The sequence below is a fragment of the Centropristis striata genome, chromosome 17 (assembly GCF_030273125.1).
Source record: "Centropristis striata isolate RG_2023a ecotype Rhode Island chromosome 17, C.striata_1.0, whole genome shotgun sequence".
Classification (NCBI taxonomy): Eukaryota; Metazoa; Chordata; class Actinopteri; order Perciformes; family Serranidae; genus Centropristis; species Centropristis striata.
The window spans coordinates 7,528,818-7,554,364 of record NC_081533.1 but is presented as its reverse complement, the minus strand read 5'-3'; the positions used below and the strand labels follow the sequence as shown (position 1 = coordinate 7,554,364).

The window sequence follows — 25,547 nt, the reverse complement described above, 5'->3', positions numbered from 1 at the left end:
AAGATGTACAGGCTGTCTGAGGTCCTGATGTCGGTGGGGAGCTCGTTCCACCATTTGGGAGCCAAGACAGAGAAAAGTCTGGAAGTGGTTTTGAGGCGAGTTGACCCACGCAAGGTGGGAGTCGCCAGCTGTTTGGCTGATGCAGAGCAGAGAGGACGGGCAGGAGTGTAGAGTTTGACAAGGTCCTGGATGTAAGTAGGACCTGAGCCGTTAGCAGCAGAGAACGCCAGAGCTAGAGTCTTGAAGCGTATCCGCGCAGCCACCGGTAGCCAGTGGAGGGAGCGGAGGAGGGGTGTTGTGTGTGAAAATTTGGGAAGATTGAAGACCAATCGAGCAGCTGCATTCTGGATGAGTTGTAGAGGTCGGATGGCTTTGGCAGGCAGACCTGCCATGAGGGAGTTGCAGTAGTCCAGGCGTGAGATGACCAGTGCCTGGACCAGGACCTGAGCTGCCTTCTGGGTGAGAAACGGGCGGATTCTCCTGATGTTATGCAGCAAGAATCTGCAAGATCTGGTAGTGGCGGTGATGTTTGTTGAGAGGGACAGTTGGTTGTCAAGAGTTGAAATGAGAAGATTAGCTGGGTGTCGTCGGCATAGCTATGATAGGAGAAGCCATGCGAGTGGATGAGGGAGCCAAGGGAGTTGGTGTAAATCGAGAAGAGGAGCGGACCAAGGACCGAGCCTTGAGGGACCCCGGTGGTGAGTAGACAGGGTTCTGAAACAGAACCCCTCCAAGTTACACAGAAGGTGCGGTCCTTGAGATAGGATTTGAGCAGAGAGAGGGCAGAGCCAGATACTCCAAGGTGGTGAAGGGTGGAGATGAGGATCTGGTGATCCACAGTGTCAAAAGCTGCAGAAAGGTCCAGTAGAACCACAACAGATGAGAGAGAGGCCGCCTTCGCCTTGTGAAGCTGTTCAGTCACAGCGCGAAGGGCAGTCTCTGTTGAGTGGCCCTTCTTGAAACGAGACTGGTGAGGGTCAAGGAGGTTGTTCCCATGCAGATAGGAGGACAGCTGATTGAAGATAGCCCATTCCAGAGTTTTGGAGAGGAACGGCAGGAGAGAGACGGGTCTGTAATTGTCCACTAAGGATGGGTCGAGGGTGGATCTCTTTAGGAGAGGATTCACCCTTGCTTCCTTCAGAGAATTAGGAAAACAGCCAGTAGTCAAGGAAGTGTTGATAAGATGGGAGAGGAATGGGAGGAGATCCGTAACAATAGACTGAAACAGGTGGGAAGGAATAGGATCCAGCTGACACGTGGTAGGACGGGCAGAGGTTACAAGGCTGAGCACTTGAGGAGGAGACAGGGTGAGAGGGTGGGAGATGATGACGAGGAAGGAGGAGAGGCAGGTTGTAAGACTGGATGGGTAAATGAGGAGCGTATGTCCTCAATCTTTTTCAGGTAGTGGTTGACAAAGTGGGTCGGTAGGAAGGAGGAGGTAGGAGGGGGGTTGGAGGAACCAGGAGGTTTGTAAAGATGGAGTAGAGCTTCTTCGGGTTGGAGAATGAGGATTGGATCTTGGTCTGATAGAAAGAGCTTTTTTCAGCTGAGACAGAAAATGAAATCAGGAATGCTGTTTCAGGAATGAAATCAGGAAAGTCACCGGGCCTCTTTTAAGGTAGGATCCCTCCCTTCGACATTCAATGAGGCCCTAATATCAGTGATACCTAAAAAAGATTGAGACACAACAAATACTGCTAACTTCCATCCTCTATGTCTTATTAATTTGGATTGCAAGATTTTAACTAAGATCCTGGCAATGTTTCTGGAGAAGGCTTTGCCAAGTGTTATACATCCAGACCAAGTTGGATTCATGAGAAATAGGTCATCCACAGACAACATGAGGAGATTACTACATTTGATCTGGCTGAATCGGACAGAAAAACACCCAGTCGTTGCCCTCTCGCTCGATGCCAAGAAGGCATTCGACCGAGTTCACTGGGAGTTTTTATTTGCAGCTCTGTCACATTTTGGATTTGGAACAACCTTTATCAAGTGGATTAAAACCATATACAAAAAATCCCAAACCAGCAGTTATAACCAATGGTGTAATCTCACCTCCTTTTAACCTCACTAGGGCTACTCGACAGGGCTGCGCTCTATCACCATTGTTATTTAATATTGTATTGGAGCCGCTGGCCATTGCTATCAGATCCAATGCAGCTATCAAGGGGGTGGAAGGAGGTGGGAAGGAGCACAAATTGTTGCTATACGCGGATGACATCTTGTTGCTGATGAAAGACCCATTGAATTCGATACCAAATCTGATGAACACAATTCAATCGTACTCCAAATTATCAGGGTACAAAATAAACTGGACAAAGTCAGAAGCTATGCCTTTATCTGGACTGTGCAATTCAAATTTACTGACAAATTTTGGCTTTAAATGGATATCAAAAGGGATGACATACTTGGGAATCAAACTAAGCAGAGAGGTGGAAGAAATGCCTGCACTAAACCTGGAGCCAGTGCTACAAAAAATTTAAACTAATTTGGATAAATGGGGGAAACTTAGGCTTACATTATGGGGAATGGTCAATATCAAAAAAATGGTGATTGCACCGCACTTTAATTATGTGCTTATGATGTTGCCAGTAACCATATCTCCTCAGATTTTTAAACAGTATGATACATAATTAAAGAATTTTTATGGGAAAAGAAAAGACCCAGGATTAAACTCAGTAAAATGTGCTCTCCCAGAGACAAAGAAGGCCTGGCATTGCCACACCCAAGATTATGTTATATCTCCTTTGAAATGGCCAAATTAGCCAAACATTACAACAAAGACGACCAACTAGAGTGGATTACTATTGAAAATAAACTGTCATCTCCATTCACCCCTATTGATAGGTTATCCCAGTGCTCGCATAATGTGTTGAATCCCATTTTGTCTCATTCCAAAGAGATGTGGACCAAAATACACAAAATGCATAAATTATCACATTATAAACAGGTATATTCTTCCCTGTGGAATAACTCTGTGATCAGCATTGGTAAGACTTCAGTTTACTGGAAGGATTGGCATCTTAATGGGCTGTGTCATGTTGCTGATTTGTATGAAGATAAGGTGTTTCTGTCGTTTTCTGATTTAAAAAGAAAGTACAACCTGAAGGGAAAGGAACAATTTTGGATATATTTGCAGATCAGGGACTGTGTTACCACCAGGATTCAATATCAGGGTGGAAACCCCATCACGACTACCTCACATTACCCGCAGAGTGCCACCGAGCTTCTATATTTTATAGAACAACCAACCAACGACTCAGTGATGACTGCCAGAGCCTGAAAACAATATGGGAGAGAGACCTGGGATTTGTGATGGAGGAAGAGGAATGGCTGAAAGTCATATCGGACAAGGGGAAATACATTAGGGAAGCGAGAGGGAAGTTTACACAATACAAACTAATCCACAGGTATTATTGGACACCACAAAGACTCAACAGAGCAGGTATAATGGATAATAATTTGTGTTGGAAATGTCAGAAAGACATTGGTACTCTGTTACACTGCATCTGGGAATGTCCAGTCATTCAAGCTTTCTGGAAAACAATTGTGGACAATTTGAGCAAGTGGCTGGGAAGGGACATACCATTATGTCCCAGACTATGCCTGTTAGGGGACAGAACTCAGGCTCTCAACATAACAAATGGAGAATTTGCTGTAATCATGACGGGCATCACAACAGCTGCAAGGACAATATTTAAACCCTGGAAAACACCTAAACGCCCAGAGCTGAAATAGTGGGCAAACGCCATGATTAAAACTGCCTCATATGAACTCATGCTGAAAAGGATGAACGACAGAAACAGAAATAAGGCACCAATCTGGGTCCTTCTCTGGACTCATATTACACTGCCTGAGGAGCCTGTGGCATGAACACTGAACACCCTCCTTCGAATGTTTCCAATAATATAATATCTGTTGTATGGGCATTCTTCCTAGCTATGTCGTTATTGATACGTCCCTTCATACTAATGTTTCTGTTTACACTTGTATTACTATGCTACTGATGTTACAGGTAATGTGTACAAAAATGTCTCACAATGTCAAATGTTGTACTGTCATAGACCAAGGATAAAAGAAATAAAGACTTGAATTACAAAAATAAATAAATAATAATAATAATAATAATAATAATAATAATAATGTTTTGCAGGTGAGCCAGGGTTCCTGCGGGGGGCGGAGCTTCAGAGGGAGTTGGCGAGGCTCTGTTACCGGGAGCGACGCACCTTCTGTATCCAGGCAGCTGTTGCCATGGTGACGTACAGCCGCAGAGGAGAGGTTCGTTTGCTCATTTACTCACTTCCTGTTCCTGTCACATGTTGCTCTCTGTGGCCTTCACTGTTAAAAAAAAAATATATATATATATATATAAATCTATATAATCTAGAAGTCCTGCAGCTCTGTGGAATCAGCACAATCAGAACAACTCCAACATGTCTTAGTGCAGAATAACACAGTTAGAATGACAGAAACCAGAAAAAAGAAAAAGCACAAGTTCACAAATATGAATAAAACAGAATTTATATATAAACAAATTTTGAAGTGTCCTGAATGTTGTAAAAAAAACCCTCTAAATTACCCCCCAAAAAAGGAAAAATCTCCAAAAAAAAGACAAAATTACTGTACTGACTAAATCCTAAAAGAAGTCTAGTACTGGTTGCTAATACGGATTATTTGGTTAAGACGTGCGCCCATGCTCTTTATCACTCATGAATTTGGCAATATACCCCTTTACTTGAGAAAGTTTACCAAATTCAGACTTTCTTTCCTTTCCCAAAATGCTTATTTTTTCCAACCAAGCTTTGGATGTTAATTTAACCACACGTTTTTCAGTTACAGATTTTTCCCCAGCACCCACACCAAGCTCAGTCTCTTTTTCCTCTTCGGCCATAATAGCCACGTAACGTGAATTGGCTTATTAATCAAGAAGCCCGCATATGCGTTTTTGTTGTGCAACAACTCGTCTAGAAGCGCAAAGTTATTTTTAGACGGTTGCGAGTCTTATACCAATGCATTGGGTTTACGTGAATGTGTGCACACAAATTACCATGGCCATTCATATTATCAGCGCTGATCAGCAAATACCCCAATCGAGCATTGGCCGGCTTTGATGAATGGTGTCCCGATGTGATGATGCTTGAATTCGGCTGGCCCTGTAGCTCGCTCCGGTACCTCCAATTAGCTTTCGGCAACTCCAAACATTTGCCCACCTCACCTCCGTGGTTTTTAAACGAACACGTAAATCCACAATGTAACAGGTCCGTGTCCTCTTGATGGACGGCAATCCAAATCGAAGCAGTTTTTGACCTAATTGTACTGACTAAGTCCTAAAAGAAGTCTAGTATTGGTTGCTAATACGGATTATTTGGTTTAGACGTGCGCCCAGTGCGCTCCGAAACATATGAAAACGGAAAGTGCAATAATGTTTACAAAATATCTCGCTGATTTATTTTCCCATTATACAGCGGCAATGACTTTAACTCATAATATATACATGTAACAAAAACAACAAACCGAATTGTTCCTTATATCAAAAACCAAAATACTAAGCACATACTAGGCATAAATGGATGGTAAATGGTAATGGTAAATGGACCTGCACTTATATAGCGCTTTTCTAGTCGCTTTGCGACCACTCAAAGCGCTTTACACTACAGACTGCGCTCATTCACCCTTTCACACACACATTCATACTGGTGGCAGAGGCTACCCTAAACGGTCCCACCTGCCACCATTGGGAATTCATTCACACACCGATGAACACAGCACATCGGGAGCAATTTGGGGTTCAGTATCTTGCTCAAGGATACTTCGACATGTAGGCTGCGATGGTCAGGGATCGAACCACCAACCCTTCGGTTGGGGGCCAACCAACTCTCCCAACAGTTGACAGTTTGTGCCAACAGTAAACAGTCTCTCCTGTCCTCTCCTCTCTGCTCTGTGTAAACAGCCTCTCCTTGTGGCGTCTGTGGCTCAGTTGGTAGAATTGGTTGGCCCCTAACCGATCGGTTAGGGGTTCAATCCCTGATCGTACTGAACCCCAAATTGCTCCCGATGTTTTCATCGGTGTGTGAATGAATTCCCAATGGTGGCAGGTGGCACTGTTTAGGGTAGCCTCTGCCACCAGTATGAATGTGTGTGTGAAAGGGTGAATGAGCGCAGTCTGTAGTGTAAAGCGCTTTGAGTGGTCGCAAAGCGACTAGAAAAGCGATATATAAGTGCAGGTCCATTTACCATTTACCATCCTGTCCTCTCTTCTTAGCTCTGTGTAAACAGATTTTCAGTGAATATTTGAATGATGATCCCTTCAAGGACCGTAAACTCGTCTGTTTCTACAGTTGTGGTGATGAACGGAGGATTCATGTGGACTCTGACCTGTAACTGTGTGTCTGTGTAACTGTTTGTCCTACAGGAGGATCAGAGTTTGTTCTGGACGCTGCAGGCTCCCTCCCTCTCCTCCTCCTCCTCCTTGTCCTCTCTCCTCCCTCTCTCCTCCACCCCTCGCTCCTTCAGGCCTCCTCTCTCCTCCTCGTCCTCGTCCTCTCTGCCGTCTCCGTCTCTGACTCCGAGTCCTCTGGACAGATCAGGGTGAGACATTGAAATGATAAGCTGTGGTTGTAGTTTGATGTGAGACGTGTGGAGTGACTGTGTGTGTTTCAGCAGGAAGCTGAAGAGGAAGCAGCTGCTGCAGGCCGATACTCCCAACAAGAGGCCAGTATTCACCTTCACTCTTTATTCATAGCTCTACTGCAGTAAAGTAACCACATGTCGGCTGTTTCTGTCTGCAGACGTCCGTGGGTCACCCTACAGCCGGAGCAGGACAACAACAACACAGGTAGAAAGTCAGATTCTCTGTTCATAAAGTAAAACATCATTAATTACTTCAAATATTAATATTAGCGTTCAAAACTGCAATGAATCTGTTCATAAAGGATCCTGCAGAGAGAGGGGAAAAATCCATTTGCTATGTGAACCAGACTCCATTGACAAAAACAGCAATTTAACCGAGTCATACAACACTAGACAGACTATACAAGTCGACAGAGACATGATAAAACTGACAAGGAGGTGAATTAAAGGTTTATCTTGACCAAACCAGAGTTTTTTGTTGTTGGAGCAGGAGAACATTTAAACCAAGACAGTTTCCTGAATTGAATTTTGTTTCTGTCGACTTTGTCAATGTAGTGAGTAAAATTACTGTTTTTGTCTGGTGAATTTGGTGGGATTGATAAGAAAAATGTGATGATGATAATAATAATGATGATAATAAAAAAAAATAATAATAATAATAACAATAATGATGATGATGATAATAATGATGATAATAGTAATAATAATGATAATGATAATAATAATTATAATAATCATAATAATAACGAAAATAACGATGATAATAATAATAATGACAATAATAATATTGCTAATAATAATAATGATAATAACAATAATGATAATAATAATAATGATGATAATATAATAATGCTAATTATAATAATAACAATAATTATAAAAATGATGATGATGATAATGATAATGATAATAATAATAATAACTGGTGTCCGTCTGGTCAGTGATTCTGTTTGAAGCCTCCATGGAGTTTCTAGAAAACATAAACGCTGAAGAAGAAGATGAAGAAGACGATGAAGAAGAAGAAATAGAAACGTCGTCTTTCGTCACTGCCCCCCTCCATCCCGCCTTCCCAGCGGTCGCCACGGAGACGCTGCCGATGCGTTACGACCACGCCCGCAGGGAGGAGCAGGCAGGCGCTGTGGCGTTGGGGGGGAGTCGGTCCTCCGCCGGGACGTTTGAGTCGCCCATCGAGGGTTACTACACCCTGAGACTGACAGGTCTGGACTTTAACATGTCACTATTTAATAATAATAATAATGAGCCGTCATTCTTTATTTGGTTTATCTATTGATTCTCTCCGTGCAGCGCTGTCAGATGGCGTCACTGTCCACGCCATCTTCCTCCCTCACACCTCCCACTCCCCCCCCCTCCTCCCTCACTCAAACACCTGGACCTCCATCCTGTCACATGGAGCCTTCTCGCCACACACACCACCCCCGTCACCAGGTCAGTCCCCACACACACACACACACACACACACACAGAAAAACAGACACACAGATACACACACACACACATGCGTACACACACACCTGCACACAGAGCAGAACCTACCCACGCACACATAGACAAAGACACGCAGATACAGACACACACAGATACACACACACGCAAACACGCGTAAACACACACCTGCACACAGACACAGACACAGAGTAGAACACACGCACACATAGACATAGACACACACACAGACACACACACAAACACACACACGTAGACACACAAACAGCAGGTACCGCTAGCGGTGGTGCTGGTGGGGTTGTTGGTGGTGGTGTCGCCGCTAGCGCCGGTGCTAGCGTTGCCGATGGTGCTGGCGTTGCCGATGGCTCTAGCGTTGGTGCTCGTGATAGCGTTGCTGCTCGTGATAGCGTTGCTGCTGGTGCTAGCGTAGCCGCTGGTGCTGGCGTTACCGCTGGTGCTAGCGTTGTCGCTGGTGCTAGCATAGCCACTGGTGCTGGCGTTGCCAATGGCTCTGGCGTTGGTGCTCGTGATAACGTTGCTGCTGGTGCTAGCGTAGCCGCTGGTGCTGGCGTTACCACTGGTGCTAGCGTTGTCACTGGTTCTAGCGTTGCCACTGGTGCTAGCGTTGCTGATGGTTCTAGCGTTGCCGCTGGTGCTAGCGTTGCCGATGGTTCTAGCGTTGCCGCTGGTACTAGGGTTGACGCTGGTGCTGGTGTTGCCACTGGTTCTAGCGTTGCCGCTGGTGCTAGCATTGCCAATGGTTCTAGCGTTGCCGCTGGTGCTAGCGTTGCTGATGGTTCTAGCGTTACCGCTGGTGCTAGCGTTGTCGATGGTTGCGGCTGGTGCTATCTTTGCCGATGGTTCTATCGTTGCCGCTGGTGCTAGCGTTGCAGATGGTTCTAGCGTTTTACCTCATTTTACCTAACCTGATTGACCTCCGCAGCTGAATAAGAGCCTTTCGTCTCCAAACTGCACAGCGCCTGCTCTACCATAAACAACAGCTATGGAATCAATCAGCATCTGTCCTACTTCATAGAGTGACAATACCTGGACGGTATAGAAATATCAGAAACATCACGATTCTACCAGTCGGTTCTGCGTGCCTGGAGGACTGTCTTCATTATTAAAAGGGACTATTCTCAGTTCTGTGGCGAGGTTAGGAAGGAACCTCTGTTTCATCCTACAGATAGTCCTAACAACAGCTGGACTGACAACGCCGTCAGGACTGGGGACGGCAGGGCAGTGGAAGACTGCTGCCAGGCTCAGCCAGGAGACTGGCATCAAATCACTGCGCCTGCTGGAGAGACTGTTGGAGGAGATAAAGAGTGGACTCCCCAGTCTCCTTAGGGTGGCGCTGGGAATGGAGACTGGTAAGAGTCCATCAGCAAATCAAGCTGGGTTCCCGTCTCTGTCCGTCATGGCTGCAGTGGAGGAGCAGGAGGAAGGAGATGGAGCTCTGCTGACGTTCAGAACACCACAGCTACCTGTGTTCTCAGACGTCTCCAAGAAGAGCATGTATGGTGTTATTGTGAGGGTGGTGAACAGAGCAGCGCTGGTCTGTGTCCATGAGTTGAGGTGGGCTGGTGTGTTGGCAGCAGGGTCTTCTCCCAGAGGCAGCTGGAGGTCCCTGTACAAGCCTCCCATAGAGAAGCGTACTGCTGATCTAAAGTGGAGGGTGGTGCATGGGGCCGTGGCTACAATTAGATGCTCCTCTATGTCTTTTGCCATGTTATAAATGTGCCTCGCGATAGTATTGTCTGACAGCGGAAAAGCCTTTAGTTTCCTTGCTGTTGCTTCATCAGTCATAGTTGAAACCATATTAATGGCGGAAGGTAGTATTAATTCCTATGCTAGTGTGTGTGGCTTTTTACACTGAGCAACTCTGTACGCTACTTTGTAGGAGGCGAGTTGAGCATTTGCAGGCACAGAAGTTGCTTTAGTAAAGCAACTCTGTTGTGCATGACAGTTGACTAGTTTTTTTCTGAAGAAATCAATGTGCTTGTCTTTGTGTTCAGGATGTCAACTCTTAACTTGTTTGGCTTCATACTGTCAGAAGCTAATATTTTGAGACACAGAACACACTGTGGTCTCTCTTCATTACCCATCGTTGTTCTGGTGAAGCTGAGGGCCAGATTTGCCTCATCATATTTTCTTGTCTTTGTTTTAATAGTTGTGACATTTGGTGTGGATTCATCTTGTTTTTCGTTTACCTGGCAGTACTTACACAAACTTTTCCATGATGTGCTAGCTAGCAGTGAAGAAGAAAAATGCATCGTTTATATTTAGTCTCACCAAGCCATCTTTGGTTAAGATGTCCCAGCTTGGTTTCTGTTTCCACCTTGTTGCAGCAGTGGATCTCTGGTTTGGGACAGACTCTGGATGACCAGTTGTTTGTGTTTGGGCCCAAATATTCTGCTGCACAGTGCAGAAACGTCACAAGGAAGGAAACAAAAGAAGGGAACAGGATCTGAGCTACCAACACTGAGCTGATGCTGAAGGGTCTAGTGGCTGCACGTGTTAAAATAGAGTTTGCATATTATAAAATAGTGTCGGAAGCGGAAGAGTTCATTTCTGTTTGGGGAGGTGTTTTGTGCAATGTTTCACAGGAATCAAAAAAAGAGAAAAAAAAGTGTATGGGTATGTATGTGTGTATGTATGTATATGTATGTGTGTATATGTATGTTTATATATATATGTAAAACTGAACCAAGAAAGGGCTTGTTAAAGGTAAAAAAAAAAAAAGGTCTCTCTCTCTCTCTATTCCAGCTGACCTCATCAGCATGGCAGCGCAGCTGTCCAATCAGAGGCTGGTGTGTGTGCTGGAGGCGTGTCACCTGGGCGGAGCCTCCTGCGAGCTCGTCCTGAGCCGAGCATTCCACCTGACCGACTGACAAACACCTTATTCTAAACTTTTTATTCTTGATAATTTATATTATTTATTAAAGTGTTGCTGTGTGTTTGAAGTCACCAGGATACACATTGATGCACTTTATCAATGTTGGGAGTTATTGTTCCTTTACTCTAAGATTGAACTACATTTAAACAGCACCAGTGACACATTTAAACTCCTAAAACAGTTTATTTATAAGAAGTTTGTGCCAAATGTGAGCGGAATGCTGGGATTTGTAGTTTTTGTAACATTTCAGATTGAAACCCTGAATATTAAGTCAGGCGTGACAGCTGAGAGACTGGGGTTAGTTCCATGTATGTTTAAAAACAAAATCTGAAGTTTTTTCGTGATATTTCAAGACTTTTTCCAAACCACAGGGTTTTTTTCACTTTTATGTGCAAATGTGAAAATGTGCTGAAAAACGTGTATGGAAGCATGTAGTTTTAGGAGGTGTGTTTTCATCTCTGTCTTTGTTTTTAAATATGTTTGTGTATCTGTGGACCTTTAACAGTATGTTCAGGAAGTATAACAACAAAGAAGAAAAATGTGTAAAATGTTGCTGATATTTGATCCTGAACAAAACATAAAAAGATTATTTTCAACCACAGAAATGTAATGAAGTATTTAACATGTTTTCCTGTTTCTTCTACATTAAGTGAAAATGCCATAAGAAATGATAACATTATGCAAAACAGCTACAAATAGACTGAAAACAACTACAAAGAGAGTGAAACAACTGCCAAGAGACTGAAAACAACTACAAAGAGAGTGAAAACGACTGCAAAGAGACTGAGAACTACTACAGAGAGGCTGAAAACAACTACAGAGAGACTGAAAACAACTACAGAGACTGAAAACAACTACAAAGAAACTGAAAACAATTACAAGAGATTGAAAACAACTACAAAGAGACTGAAAACAACTACAGAGACTGAAAACAACTACAAAGAGACTGAAAACACTACAGAGAGACTGAAAACTACTACAGAGAGACTGAAAACACTACAGAGACTGAAAACTACTACAGAGAGGCTGAAAACAACTACAAAGAGACTGAAAACAATTGCAAAGAGACTGAAAACAACTACAAAGAGACTGAAAACAATTGCAAAGAGACTGAAAACAATTGCAAAGAGACTGAAAACAACTTCAAAGAGACTGAAAAAACTACAGAGAGACGGAAAACAACTACAGAGAGACTAAAAACACATACACAGAGACAAACACACACAGATATAGACACAGACAAAGACACACACAGACACACGTACACAAAGACACACACAGGCACACATACACAGAGACACACACATACACAAAGACACACATACCTGTACATAGATACAGACATACAACGGAACAATGACAGCAGCCAGAGGTCGACAGACTGGAATTTCTGGATCTTCTGAACAGAAAGCATTTTGGCAAAACCATAATACCTATCATTGATCCGACTTCACTTTGAGCATCGTGAGTTCTTCCTGAACAGCCACATGGTTTTTTTTTTTTAAGAAAAATGAAAAAATAGCTTTGTTAGAGCGATCTAAAAAAATGTTACATCTCCCTTTTTCAGAAATCTTCCTGCGTTTTTAATATGGGACCCAATGAGGCTGTTGGTGCGTGTTGGTGGCGCATCTGTGTGTCCTACGCCCAAACTATAACTCTGACAGCTTTACCAGAGGATTGTGAGTGAGAAGACAAATTCTCCTACATTTCTATGTATAAATGATTTCTGTAGAGTGGAATTTGTGGCCTGGAGCACAGTTTTCAAATACATTTTTTACATTTTTTTCTCTCCCTCTACACTCTGGCGACAATGTCACACACTGTGACACGAACATTCCATGCAATACACACCCATTATAATCTCAGAATTTCTCCAAAAATGATCATGGTCATTGAACAGGGATTGATAAAAAACTATATGACCTATCGAAACGTGGATTAATACACCGATACACAAGACTTGTGTCTACTGTTTAAAGTTTAAATGGAGTCTGTAGGTGAAATTATACCGGAGAAGTAGACATTTAAAAATCTCCAATTATTTTTATTTTTCGCTAATTTTTTTTCCGCCGTCCCATTCATTTCAATGCAAAATTTTGGGCAGTTTTTCGCGAAAAATCCATATTCCGTAGAGAAAAGTAATAGCACACCGATCCCGATCAAACCGCACATTTTGATATATAATTTGTATGACATTTGTAGGACAAATTAGCGGGACGAAATTGCGTCTGGAAGAGGGAGAAGATAAAATCCAGTGCTTCGCCCCGAGTACTGGTCCCATACAGCAGTGCTCGGTGCAATGACAGATCCACCAGTGGAACCAGCAAATTATGTTTGCTACATCTAGTATTTTATGTGCAATTTGTTGTTCAGTTTGTTTATCTTCAACACGTCTGCAATGCTCAACTTTTTTGCAATCTATAAATACACACCAGAAAAACAATTTATTTATTGAAATTGTTCAAGAGATATCTCTATTTTATTCTAAATATAATTGTCAGTTAAACCTTTACTTAGTTTATGAGGAAAAATACGTTAGTTGCTTTATTAAATGCATAATGTATGAAACGCAATAAAAGGACAATTGACACGTCTTCTAATAAGTTGTCATTAATACCTGCTGTATCAAATGTATTACACACATTTTGAACAGTTTTACTATAAATTAAGTCATGAAATATTAATTGATTTTACATTACATCAGTCCATTAAATACTTGAATTGAAGTATCAGTAACAATTTGAAAGTTTTTCTTTTCTTAACTTTTTCAAAATTGACAAAAATATTCTTGAAAATGACATGTGTTACTACTTGACTGAAGGCCCTCCGGTGCATTAATTACTGATCCCTGGTGGATTATCCAGGTACTACATGTATCTGATTGTATAGGTTTTTCAGGAAAAAAATATCAGTCTGATGGTGTACAGGTCTCAAAAACTCATGTATCGAATATGATACATGAGTTAGGGTTAAACACCATGTGCTGCTCTTAAAATATTCACATTCAATCTTTACATTTATACATTTTTATTGAATACGTTCATTAGGGGTTTTTTTTAACATCTTTTCTGTTACTGTTATTAATCTGCTGTTAAACATCATAAACATTTCATAAAAGCAGCAGCGCATAATTCACCATGGAGATGTGTTCTGTGATTTATTTTACAGTACAGAACAATAGCAGTTATTTATAACTTCAGTGACTGAGATGCATTAATTTACTTAACCGGCAATGTATCAAGATGACGTTTATTATCTTTAGCTAAATATTCTGGCATTTGTTTATGTATATGTTTTGCTTGACTTTAAACACAAGTTTTGTAAGTTATGTGATAAAAAATATTCAACACTTCTGTCACACCGCGGTGAGGTTTGTCTTGTCCTGGGATTTTGTCTTGTCTTATTCTAAAAATTTGTTTTATAGTCTGCGTCTCCCTTGGTCTTGAGTGTCTCGTTTGTGCCGTGCACCCCAGCCTCAGTCCACGTGAAGTCCTTGTCTTGCCTTTTGCTCTTAGTAAGTTCTTTTTCTGCCTCGACACGAGTGATTTTTTGTTTGTACAATTTCATAATTTAGCCTTGTTGTTTTATTTTCATAGCCCTTGTTAGCCTACTTTGGAGTGAATTTTGTTTTTAGTATAAGTTTCATAGATTCCAGCTGAGCCTCCAGTTTTTTGGAGGGCATGTTATTTTTTATCTTTTTTCCCCAGTGTAGTTTTCCTCCCTTTTGAGTGTTTTCAGTTGTCAGGTCCTTGTGGAGGAAAGAAAGGCTATGGTTTCACTCTGTCGGAGTCTGAAGAAGTCAATAAAGTCTGCCTGAACTGTGATTCCTCTGTGTCTGAGTCCTGTTTGGAGTCCGGCCTGACAACTTCCACCTCATAAAAACAGTGTAAGTAACATTTTTTATAATTTAATGAAAACACAACTCGTATGAAACGTGCCATGAATATTAGGCCCCGTTCACACGAGGACGGTCTGAACAGAAGACGCAAAAGTGGCGTCGCGTCTTCACTTTTTATTCCTCGTTTAGACGAGCATTTTCGGGAGGAAATCTGCGTGCACACGGTGACGCAAAAGTGTGTGAAATTCGATTGTATGCAGCCATCACTTAAAGCGATAAGAGCATCTTAGGGCATGCAGAAGTTTTCACGCCACACATTTTCATCAGCTACTCCTTCCACAAAGTTATCCACCATCCACTAGATCTCCCAGGTCTCGTTGACAGCCGTCTGGCTCGCCTCCGACGAATTGCTGCATCCAAAATGTGATAGAGGTAATTACAGATCCTTCTCTGTTCACAAATACTATCTGTACATATCCTGTAAATTTGGTGGAAAGACTCCTGTAAGTTTATTAGAGCTGCCAGAGCAGCTTGAAGGTCCGACGCATGGAAATAATCCCACATTTGTTTATTTTCCTGTACTGGAGCATGTATGTGACGTAAACACATACGTGACGTGAGCAGATCTGAGCAGAGTTTTGCGTCTTGGCAGTGTAGACGGACACGATACGGCGGAGCGTATTTAACTTTTCCACTTTGGAGGGTGGTTTCAGATTTTTGCGTCTTTAAGCCCCCAAAACGCCGTCACCGTCTAAACGAAAGGCACTTCCGATAAAATATTTTGTCGTTTTCACCCGCGAGCGTCCTCAACAGGAAGTTAATACTGCAGGATTATTGAGTTCAGCCGGATGAACGGTTGGAGGTGAGGAAACAAACTGAAATCATTCCTCAGTGTCTCATAATTCTTTCCGTTGCTCAGAAACAAACTGAGGAATGGCTGTGAGCATTTCAGAAGTTTTTATTTAATAAAAGATTAAACTAAATAACAGCTGTTTTCATTATTTACAAACAATAACAACAGACGACACGTGTGTTTATGTACAGGTGGAGAACAAGTCACAACCAGGCTAACAGCTCCCCTCCGTTTCCAGTCTTTGTGCTAAGCTAAGCTAACCAGCCGTAGCTTCATATCCCATAATCGTCATCACCATGCAGACGAGGCCGCAGTTAGAGGGTCCACTTCAAACACCTGTAGGCACAGAGAACAGGACACAAAGTGAGGACGTTTCTAAAAAGTGAGGACATTACGGCAAAGTGAGGATGTTTCTATGAAGTGAGGATGTTTCTGTGAAGTGAAGACGTTTCTGTAAAGTGAGGACGTTTCTACAAAGTGAGGACGTCTCTACAAAGTGAGGACGTTTCTACAAAGTGAGGACGTTTCTACAAAGTGAGGACGTTTCTACAAAGTGAGGACGTTTCTACAAAGTGAGGACGTTTCTGTAAAGTGAGGACGTTTCTACAACGTGAGGACGTTTCTACAAAGTGAGGACGTTTCTGTAAAGTGAGGACGTTTCTGTAAAGTGAGGACGTTTCTGTAAAGTGAGGACGTTTCTATAAAGTGAGGACGTTTCTATAAAGTGAGGACGTTTCTATAAAGTGAGGACGTTTCTATAAAGTGAGGAAGTTTCTATAAAGTGAGGACGTTTCTACAAAGTGAGGACGTTTCTACAAAGTGAGGACGTTTCTGTAAAGTGAGAACGTTTCGGTAAAGTGAGGACGTTTCTGTAAAGTGAGGACGTTTCTATAAAGTGAGGAAGTTTCTATAAAGTGAGGACGTTTCTGTAAAGTGAGGACGTTTCTGTAAAGTGAGGATGTATCTATAAAGTGAGGACGTTCTATAAATTGAGGACGTTTCCGTAAAGTGAGGAAGTTTCTATAAAGTGAGGACGTTTCTGTAAAGTGAGGACGTTTCTACAAAGTGATGACGTTTCTACAAAGTGAGGACGTTTCTACAAAGTGAGGATGTTTCTATAAAGTGAGAAGTCTCTATAAAGTGAGGACGTCTCACCTGGTCTCCCGGTGCGTGCAGAGACACCTGGTGCTGCAATAGCGCCCCCCGCAGGTGGTGCAGGTGTAGTGCGAGGGGAAGCCGCAGACACAGCAGAAGTGGCGGGGGGGCAGAGACGAGGGCGGGGCCGCCGCTGACAGGTAGTTGGGGTCCGGCCTCTCCGACAGGTTCTACCAATCAGAGAGCAGAGTCAGGGGGTCAGCTGACAGAGAATTTTTACAGCTCAACCAGGACAAAACTGAAGTTTTAATTATCGGTACTGAAGCACGGAGAGAGGAACTAACTATGAAACTCCAAACACTGAATTTTAACCCTTGTCAACTAGTTAAAAACCTGGGAGTTATCATCGATTGTGATCTTAGCTTTGAGTCCCATAATAAAAATATTACCAAAACTGCCTTTTATCATCTAATTAATTTCTAACCTGCCTCCAGTGTTTCCTCAGTTTCTGCTTTGTTTATAATAGGATGGGTGGATGCTTATTAGGGACCGAGCAGGTAATGACCTGCGAGGTCCCTATTGTTTATCGAATTATTATTAAAAAAAAATTTTCTTGGTCCCAAATGATCGCATTTTTCACTGCCTAAACGTACCCCAAAACTCAATAAAATTTAAATATAAGTCCCACATGGCGAAAAAAATTTAAAATCTACTGTCATCTTGAATTTCCACCACTAGTTGGCGCTATAATAAAGGAAAGTACATTTTGGCTAATTACTCCCAGATACTTTATCGCACATTCAAAAACCTTATATCCACTCATTACCTGAGTTGTGCTGAATCTCGTGATATAGACCAAGCCCATTTCCAACGACTTTTTCCCCCCAAAGTTTTTTAAATAACAACTTCCTGCAGATTTCGTTCAAAACAGGAAGTGTTGCGTATCTCCACAGTGGTGTGTCTGAATGACATGAAACTCAGGTTACTACTTCTCCATGAGCCCCTGAGGCTCTCTGCAAAATTTTGGGCGATGGCCACTAGGTGGTGCTCTTTAAATTTAAGTATTTTATATCTCCACATTGATCAGTCAGATTAACACAAAACTTGGTAAGGAACAAGGAAAGAAGGAAGGAAGGAAGGGATGAGGAAGGAAAGAAGGAACAATCAAGGAAAGAAGGAAGGAACAAGGAAGGAAAGAAAGAAGGAAGGAAGGGATGAGGAAGGAAAGAAGGAACAAGGAAGGAAAGAAGGAAGGAACAATCAAGGAAAGAAGGAAGGAAGGAAGGAACAATCAAGGAAAAAAGGAATGAACAAGAAAGGAAAGAAGGAATAATGAAGGAAAGAAGGAAGGAAGGAAGGAACAAGGAAGGAAAGAAGGGAGAAAAAATCAAGGAAAGAAGGAAGGAAGGGAGGAACAAGGAAGGAAAGAAGGGAGCAACAATCAAGGAAAGAAGGAAAAATGAACAAGTAAGGGAAGAAGGAAGGAACAATCTAGGAAAGAAGGAAAGAAAGGAGGAAGGACCAATCAAGGAAGGAGGGAAGGAAGGAACAGTCTAGGAAAGAAGGAAAGAAGGAAGGAAGGGAGGAACAAGAAAGGTTGGTCGGATTAACACCAAACTTGGTACAATTATTGTCAATGCCTTCCTGAGGATAACCCTTGAAGGTTTTATTGATCGGCCCCTAGGTGGCGCTCTGGTGGCAGTCTAATTTAATATTTGGCACCATGCCCACACCATAATGAAATTCATAGGGGTGGTATAGACTGGTGTTCTATCAATGGAGCTGCATTGTGTGATGTAGGCCATGCCCACTTTTGTGGTAAATTTCCATTCGCAAATCTAGAAATCTAGAAAAAATGCAAAACTCACTTTTTCGAACTCCTCCTACGCCATTTGACCGATTTGCACCAAACCTTGAATGTAGCATCTGTAGACAGCAGCATGCCTGGACACGTGTGGACTACTAGGACCCCTTCATTGCTGCTTGTTTTATTACTATTATTATTATTTTTCATTTATTTTTTCCCTTTTTTATGTGAAGCACTTTGTGTTATATTTCTCTTGTATGAAAGGTGCTATACAAATAAAGTCTGATTGATTGATTTATTAATTGACAGCTCTACCTCGGGCCAATCAGGGCGCATCGCGGGACTCACCTCCTCCTCCAGCAGCGTGGTGAAGTTCTTCCTGAAGCGCTGCTTGAAGTGGTCGCCACGCGTCTTCCTCTTCTTCTTCTCTGGACGCACAGAAAGAAGAATGACTTTGTAAGGGCTTTTACTTTGAAAAACAGCCTTAACACAGTTATTTGGGAGGGTTTTATTCTAATAAACTACTCTTTAGTTCAAGTCAAACAGCTTCGCTACGCAACGTCTTGTTTCTAAAAAAAACACCTGTTTAATCCCAGATACTTGTTAACGCACTGACACCATTGTGGGCTTTTATTTTGAAGGCCTGGCTCATCCTGCCCTTGCAGAGAAAAGTGATTTAATCTGTCTCTGTCTCCTGAGCTGTCTGTCTCTGTCTCAGTGAGCTGTCTGTCTCTGTCTCAGTGAGCTGTCTGTCTCACCTGGTTCTTCTGTCTCACTGAAGGCCGGCAGGCGGGCAGTAGGACCCGGGGGAGGCAGGGAGGACAGAGGGTCGTCCTGGAACAACAACAACAACAACATGTCAACAGTAAATAAGTTAACCCTTCACGGTTGATTCAAACTTTATACACACTCTTTAAAAACAAGCTATAAAAATATTATACATTATAATATTCTACTTTCATTGGACTGATTTTCCCTATATCTGACCTAATAATTGATATCAAACACTAATTGATTTTTGAATATTGTAACCCTTTAAATGCCACGTTTTTGCCATAATACTGTTTTTAGATGAAAAAAACAACAAAAAGAAAATATGAATTATTTTCATTTGGAAATATGAATTGAATTATTTTAAGTAAAATAAATAGTTGATTTTTTTTCTGCCTACATCTGACCTAATTAATGATATCAAACACGAATTGATTTTTTAATATTTTAACCCTTTCTATGCCAGGTTTCTGTCATGATGCTCCATGTTTATAGACCTGCTGCAGTCAGCTGTAAATAAGATTTTGTTGTGAGTTTGTCCTGTCTCATCTCTGACCTGATTCAGATGATCCATGTTTATATATTTTCTCTATTGGCAGTTTGAAAAAAGTTGTCTTCTTGTATTGTTATAGTCGGGCTGCTCATTATTTTCTCAATTTATCGTTTGATCTATTAAAAGGTCAAAAATAGTGATAAAATGTCCATCAGAGTTTCTCCAAGTCCAAGGTGACGAGTTCACATATTCACTTTACATTTAAAAAAAATAAAAGTATATTTGAAGGCTGAAAAATAACATTTTCTGCAATTTTTGTATGGAAAATTACTTTAACAATTTATTGATTTTCAAAATATTTAGAGGTGATTATTTTTCTGTCGATGGACTTATTCAGGGTTTCCCCCAGTGCTTTGTAGGCCTGGTGGGCAGCCAGGCTTTTCTTGCCCTGCGAGAGGCACCAAATTTAGGCCTTTAGGGCAAAAATGTTCTCCGGGGGAACATGCTCTGGGACACCCAGACTTAGAAAATCTTAGTCTCAGAAAATCCTGACAGACAAGAAATTGCCCAGTATGTTCAGGGTGATGAAAGTAAGAGAGTTTTTGTTAAAACCGTATTTCAAGATTTGTAGAGATTGTGCCTTTTGTAAGACTCTACATTTAAGTATTTTTAATAAATGGCTTATAGTAACACATTATAGTCTTTTTTTTTTTTTTTTTTACAAAAACACGGTGCACCGCCAGTGGGCTTCTCTACCACCAGGCTTAGCAAGTTTTCTGGGGGAAACCCTGCGTATTGGTTGGTCTTCTAATTGTTGCAGCTCGAGGCTATAGCAAGGTTTTCTCTGATGGGATTGACCCATGTTTTATTTATTTGAAGCTTGTGTGTGTGGATTGTGTACAAATCACGTTTTTTCTCTTTATGCTGAATATGGTCAAAATGAGTCAATCTGGTGGAAAGTAGTAAAAACTAGAAAATTTCCTCTGGGGAAATTCTGAAAGGGCCACGGGGGCTACTGCCGGTGTGTGTACACTATGATGAGATTCTTCAGAGATTTCAAACTATGCCCTTTAACCTCAAAATGTGTGTGTGTGTGTGTGTGTGTGCGCGTGTGTGTTTGAAGCATGTGTATGCATGTGTGAGGAGTGTGCGCGCTTACGCGTATGTGTGTGTGTGTATCTGTAACTGCAATCACATCAAAGATCAAAGGCAACCAGATCAAAGCAATCAACAGAATTAACTGACACCTGTTCCGGCACAGTGACAGCAGAAGTGGACAGACAAGAATTTCTGGCCTCGAACAGAAAGCATTTTTGGCAAAACCATAATACCCATCATTGATCCGACTTCACTTTGAGCGTCCTGAGTTCTTCCTGAACGTCTACATATGGGTTTTTTTTAGAAAAATGAAAAAATAGCTTTGTTAGAGCAATCTAAAAAAACTGTTAAATCTCCCTTTTTCAGAAATCTTCCTGTGTTTTTAATATGGGAGCCAATGAGGCTGTTGGTGCATGTTGGTGGCGCATCTGTGCGTCCTACGCCCAAACTATAACTCTTACAGCTTTACCAGAAGATTGTGAGTGAGAAGACAAATTTTCCTACGTTTCTATGTATAAATTATTTCTGTAGAGTGGAATTTGCGGCCTGGAGCGCAGTTTTCAAATTTATTTTTTGACAATTTTTTCTCTCCCTCTACACTCTGGCGATGATGTCACACACTGTGACACGAACATTCCGTGCAATACACACCCATTATAATCTCAGAATTTCTCCAAAAATGATCATGGTCATTGAACAGTGATTGATAAAAAAACTATATGACCTATCGAAACGTGGATTAATACACCGATACACAAGACTTGTGTCTACTGGAGTCTCTAGGTGAAATTATGTTCTTTCTCGCTCATTTTTTTTTGGCCGTCCCATTCATTTCAATGCAAAATTTTGGGCAGTTTTTCGCGACTTACGTCGCGAAAAATTCATATTCTGTAGAGAAAAGTAATAGCACACCGATCCCGATCAAACCGCACGTTTTGATATATAATTTGTCCTGCAACTCTTCCAAGTTGTAGGACTAGTAGCGGGACGAAATTGCGCTTTGCCCCGAGCACTGGTCCCTCCAGCTATTGCTGTATGGGACCAGTGCTCGGTGTGATTGCCCCGTGGCCCTAATGATCCATTCCAAGGCCGAAGCCCAGACTGACACCCAGATTTAATAAATGCATGTTTTATTATTTATTATAATGTACGTTGATTTAACGCATGTGATTTTGATGGGGTTCAATGTCTCAACCTTAAGAGTAACCTTATTCAAGTTTTTTTGATTTTCATATTTGTTATATTGATCCTACTTTTTTATATTTACCACTGAACAGTTTCAGTTTTATTCATCTAAAAATCCATCATAACAAAATATAATCAATAAATCAATAAATTGAACAAAATACAGTTTTATAATTGGAAAAGAAACATTTAAAATAAAATAACAAATCAATAACATGGAGCTACATTCATAAAATATAGATTAAAATATGTGCATAAATATTCTGTCTCTTTCATTAAAAATAATTAAGTTAGAAATATGGAAGCCAATTTATCCACAATAAAATAAAATGTTTATTCTCAAACAAAAACACGATTGATGATAAAAAAAACCTTGTAATTATTGAAGCCAAAACAAATAAATATGAATTATTTTTCACTCCTTCATGATAAAGAATAAATAAAACAGATAAACTGTAATTATATAAAATGTTTTAGAATAATGATGTAAAAATATTTGTTCTTCATAAATTCAAAGATAAAAGTTTTCATTTCATAAATTGACAAAGTAATAACAATGAGAAACGTTTTATTTTGAAATCTTGAAAATATAATTCTACTAAGTGAAAGAGAAACTCTGTGCTTGAGAATTATTAATTACTATTATTTATAGATATAAGAATAAATACTTCTGATATATTCTGTCAAACATTAAATATTAATTTATCCACAAGTCGTCTTTCACTCAGTGTCTCAACCTGTGGACTAACTATTGTCTGTCCTCAGTGTGTTTCAGTCTTGCTGCAGGAGACAATAAAATACACAATCTGGACAAAACTATGAACACATGAAGAATAAAAAGGTTAAAGTTGATAAAACATGTCGTCATGGAGACTCACCTGGAAGTTGTCCTTCTCCAGAGCCTCCAGCTGTCTCGTCAATCTCCTCTGTCTCGTCGCTTCGTCCAAAACTCTACGCTGCCCCGCCTCCACCCGGGCTGAGACACAGGGGACAGACAGGGACAGGAGGCAGGAGACAAGGGACAGGAGACACAGACAGGGACACAGGGGACAGGGAGAGAGAGACAGGGGACAGGGAGAGAGACAGACAGGGGACAGGAGACAAGGGACAGGAGACACAGACAGGGACACAGGGGACAGGGAGAGAGAGACGGGACAGGACACAAGAAACGGGACAGGAGGCAAGAGACAAAAAACAGGGGACAGGAGGCAGGAGACAAAAAACGGGACAGGAGATAAAAAACAGGGGGCAGGAGACAGGGGACAGAGACAGGAACACAGGGGACAGGAGGCAGGAGACAGGGGACAGGAGGCAAGAGACAGACAGGGGACAGGAGACAAAAAACAGGGGACAGGAGGCAAGAGACAGGAGACAGAGACAGGGACAGGAGGCAAGAGACAAGAAACAGGGGACAGGAGGCAAGAGACAAGAAACAGGGGGCAGGAGGCAAGAGACAGGGGACAGGAGACAGAGACAGGAACACAGGGGACAGCAGGCAGGAGACAGGGGACAGGAGACAGAGACAGGAGGCAAGAGACAAGAAACAGGGGACATGAGGCAAGGGACAAGAAACAGGGGACAGGAGACAGAGACAGGGACAGGAGGCAAGAGACAAGAAACAGGGGACAGGGACAGGAGGCAAGAGACAGGGGACAGGAGACAGGGACAGGAGGCAAGAGACAGGGGACAGGAGGCAAGAGACAGGGGACAGAGACAGGAACACAGGGGACAGGAGACAGAGACAGGGACAGGAGGCAAGAGACAAGAAACAGGGGACAGGAGACAGAGACAGACAGGGACAGAAGACAGGCGACAGAGAAAGGAGAGAGAGACAGGGGACAGAGACAGGTGACAAGAGGCAAGAGACGGGGGACAGGAGAAAGACAGAGACAGGGGAGGGACAGGGGACAGAGAAAGGAGAGAGAGACGGGGGACAGAAACGGGCAACAGAGAAAGGAGAGAGAGAGACAGGGGACAGAAACAGGCGACAAAAGACGGGATAGGAGGCAAGAGACATGGGACAGAGACAGGGACACGGGACAGGAGACAGAGAAAGGAGAGAGAGACAGGGGACAGAGAAAGGAGAGAGAGACAGGGACAAACAGGGAGGGACAGACAGACAGACAGACAGACAGACAGGTTACTTCTCTCAGTGAGCCTTCTACTTAAACCAAACTACATTCTAATAACTCAATTTAATCTTTCTTTACACTTTGATGTTGATTAAAACATCATAAACATGTCATACAACCCTTTACGACCCGTGATGGACTAAAGTAGAGATCGGCGGACTGAGCAGCCTCTTACACATCACTAATCTTAATCACAAAACCAGACTGCATGTAGTTCTCCCGCTGAAATAAGCCTCAGAGAGCCGCTGGCTGCAGCGCATTCCTAGACCGGATGTGATGACTTAACTCACACTAATGATACTTTGTGGAAAACATTTCTACGCCGAATTTATCATATTAATGTTATGATTAATTATATATGACGACAACAACAAATAAAGCATCTATCGATAAGAAAACCGGAGCATCGTCTCATGTTTACGTTTCGTGAGTGAGGTTCCGTAAGCCGAAGCTAACACGAACGAAAACGGACAAAAAAGCAAACAGAGAAGAAGTTAAAGCGGATTTATGGGTTTTAAACTTTGATTTAACAGAGAAGTTAGTGTGACGACGTGTAGCCTCGTTTTAATTTACATTTTGGTTTAAAATAAACAAAACTCACCGGAACCTTTCTTCTCCAGCACCATGTTGGCTCTGCTCCTGTCTACGGCGGCCGCAGAGGAACCTGTCCAAACCGGACGAAGCGCGTTTTTCATCGACATTTTTAATGGTTCACATATAATATTAAAATAATAATCAGGAATATTTACAGGAGCAGATTAATCACATTTATGTTTTTATTGTTCATTTAATTTTTAAAATATATTTAGAATGTATTTTAAACTAACTTATTTTATTTTCAATGAATTATTCTCTTTGTATTTCACCTCCAAACCTATTTATTTAGAAAAAAAGAAAATAATACATAAATAATTGAGTTCAGGGAAATCAATATATTACTACAGTTAAAATAAATTCAAGTCAAAAATAATTTTTAAAATGAATACAAATAAATTAATGGGAAAATTCAACAGGAATGTAACTGTAACTGACACAAAGGTGAATAAATTATTAAAAACAATAAAAACAAATATAAATTCATGTCACATTTTATCATTTATTTATTGGCCAACGTTTATTTTGTGGTACATTTAAATGCATATGAATAAATTAATGAATTTATTTTTGATATTCTTCGTAATATTGGACATAATATTGAAAATCAGCCCAGATTAAAAAAAAGAAAAAGTGCATTTAAATGATTTACACTTGAAAGTTTAATTGGTTACAGTTTTGATTGTCT

At 41.5% G+C, this 25,547-nt stretch overlaps 2 protein-coding genes across 4 annotated transcripts in view; one reads left to right on the top strand and one right to left on the bottom strand.

Annotated features, from left to right (window-relative positions):
* The window catches only part of si:ch73-71d17.2 (RPA-related protein RADX), a 25,248-nt gene extending 12,753 nt beyond the window's left edge, over positions 1-12,495 (top strand). For 2 of the 3 annotated variants that reach the window (XM_059354357.1, XM_059354356.1), the window contains exons 13-19: positions 4,157-4,281; positions 6,416-6,591; positions 6,664-6,714; positions 6,792-6,838; positions 7,575-7,850; positions 7,939-8,079; positions 10,864-12,495. In XM_059354357.1, the coding sequence (XP_059210340.1) occupies positions 4,157-4,281; positions 6,416-6,591; positions 6,664-6,714; positions 6,792-6,838; positions 7,575-7,850; positions 7,939-8,079; positions 10,864-10,988 (941 nt within the window). In that variant the 3' untranslated portion in view covers positions 10,989-12,495. The remainder of the gene's footprint in view (positions 1-4,156; positions 4,282-6,415; positions 6,592-6,663; positions 6,715-6,791; positions 6,839-7,574; positions 7,851-7,938; positions 8,080-10,863) is intronic. The other variant, XM_059354358.1, reaches the window with a different exon arrangement.
* Positions 12,496-15,773: 3,278 nt separating this feature from the next.
* On the bottom strand, positions 15,774-24,925 carry znhit1 (zinc finger, HIT-type containing 1). Its single transcript, XM_059354369.1, has 6 exons — positions 24,867-24,925; positions 23,012-23,109; positions 19,345-19,420; positions 18,935-19,014; positions 16,840-17,009; positions 15,774-16,020 (listed from the first exon to the last, which is right to left on the bottom strand). The coding sequence occupies exons 1-6, from the start codon at positions 24,889-24,891 to the stop codon at positions 15,999-16,001; spliced, it is 471 nt and encodes a 156-aa protein (XP_059210352.1). The 5' UTR covers positions 24,892-24,925; the 3' UTR covers positions 15,774-15,998.
* Between the last annotated feature and the right edge of the window lie 622 nt (positions 24,926-25,547).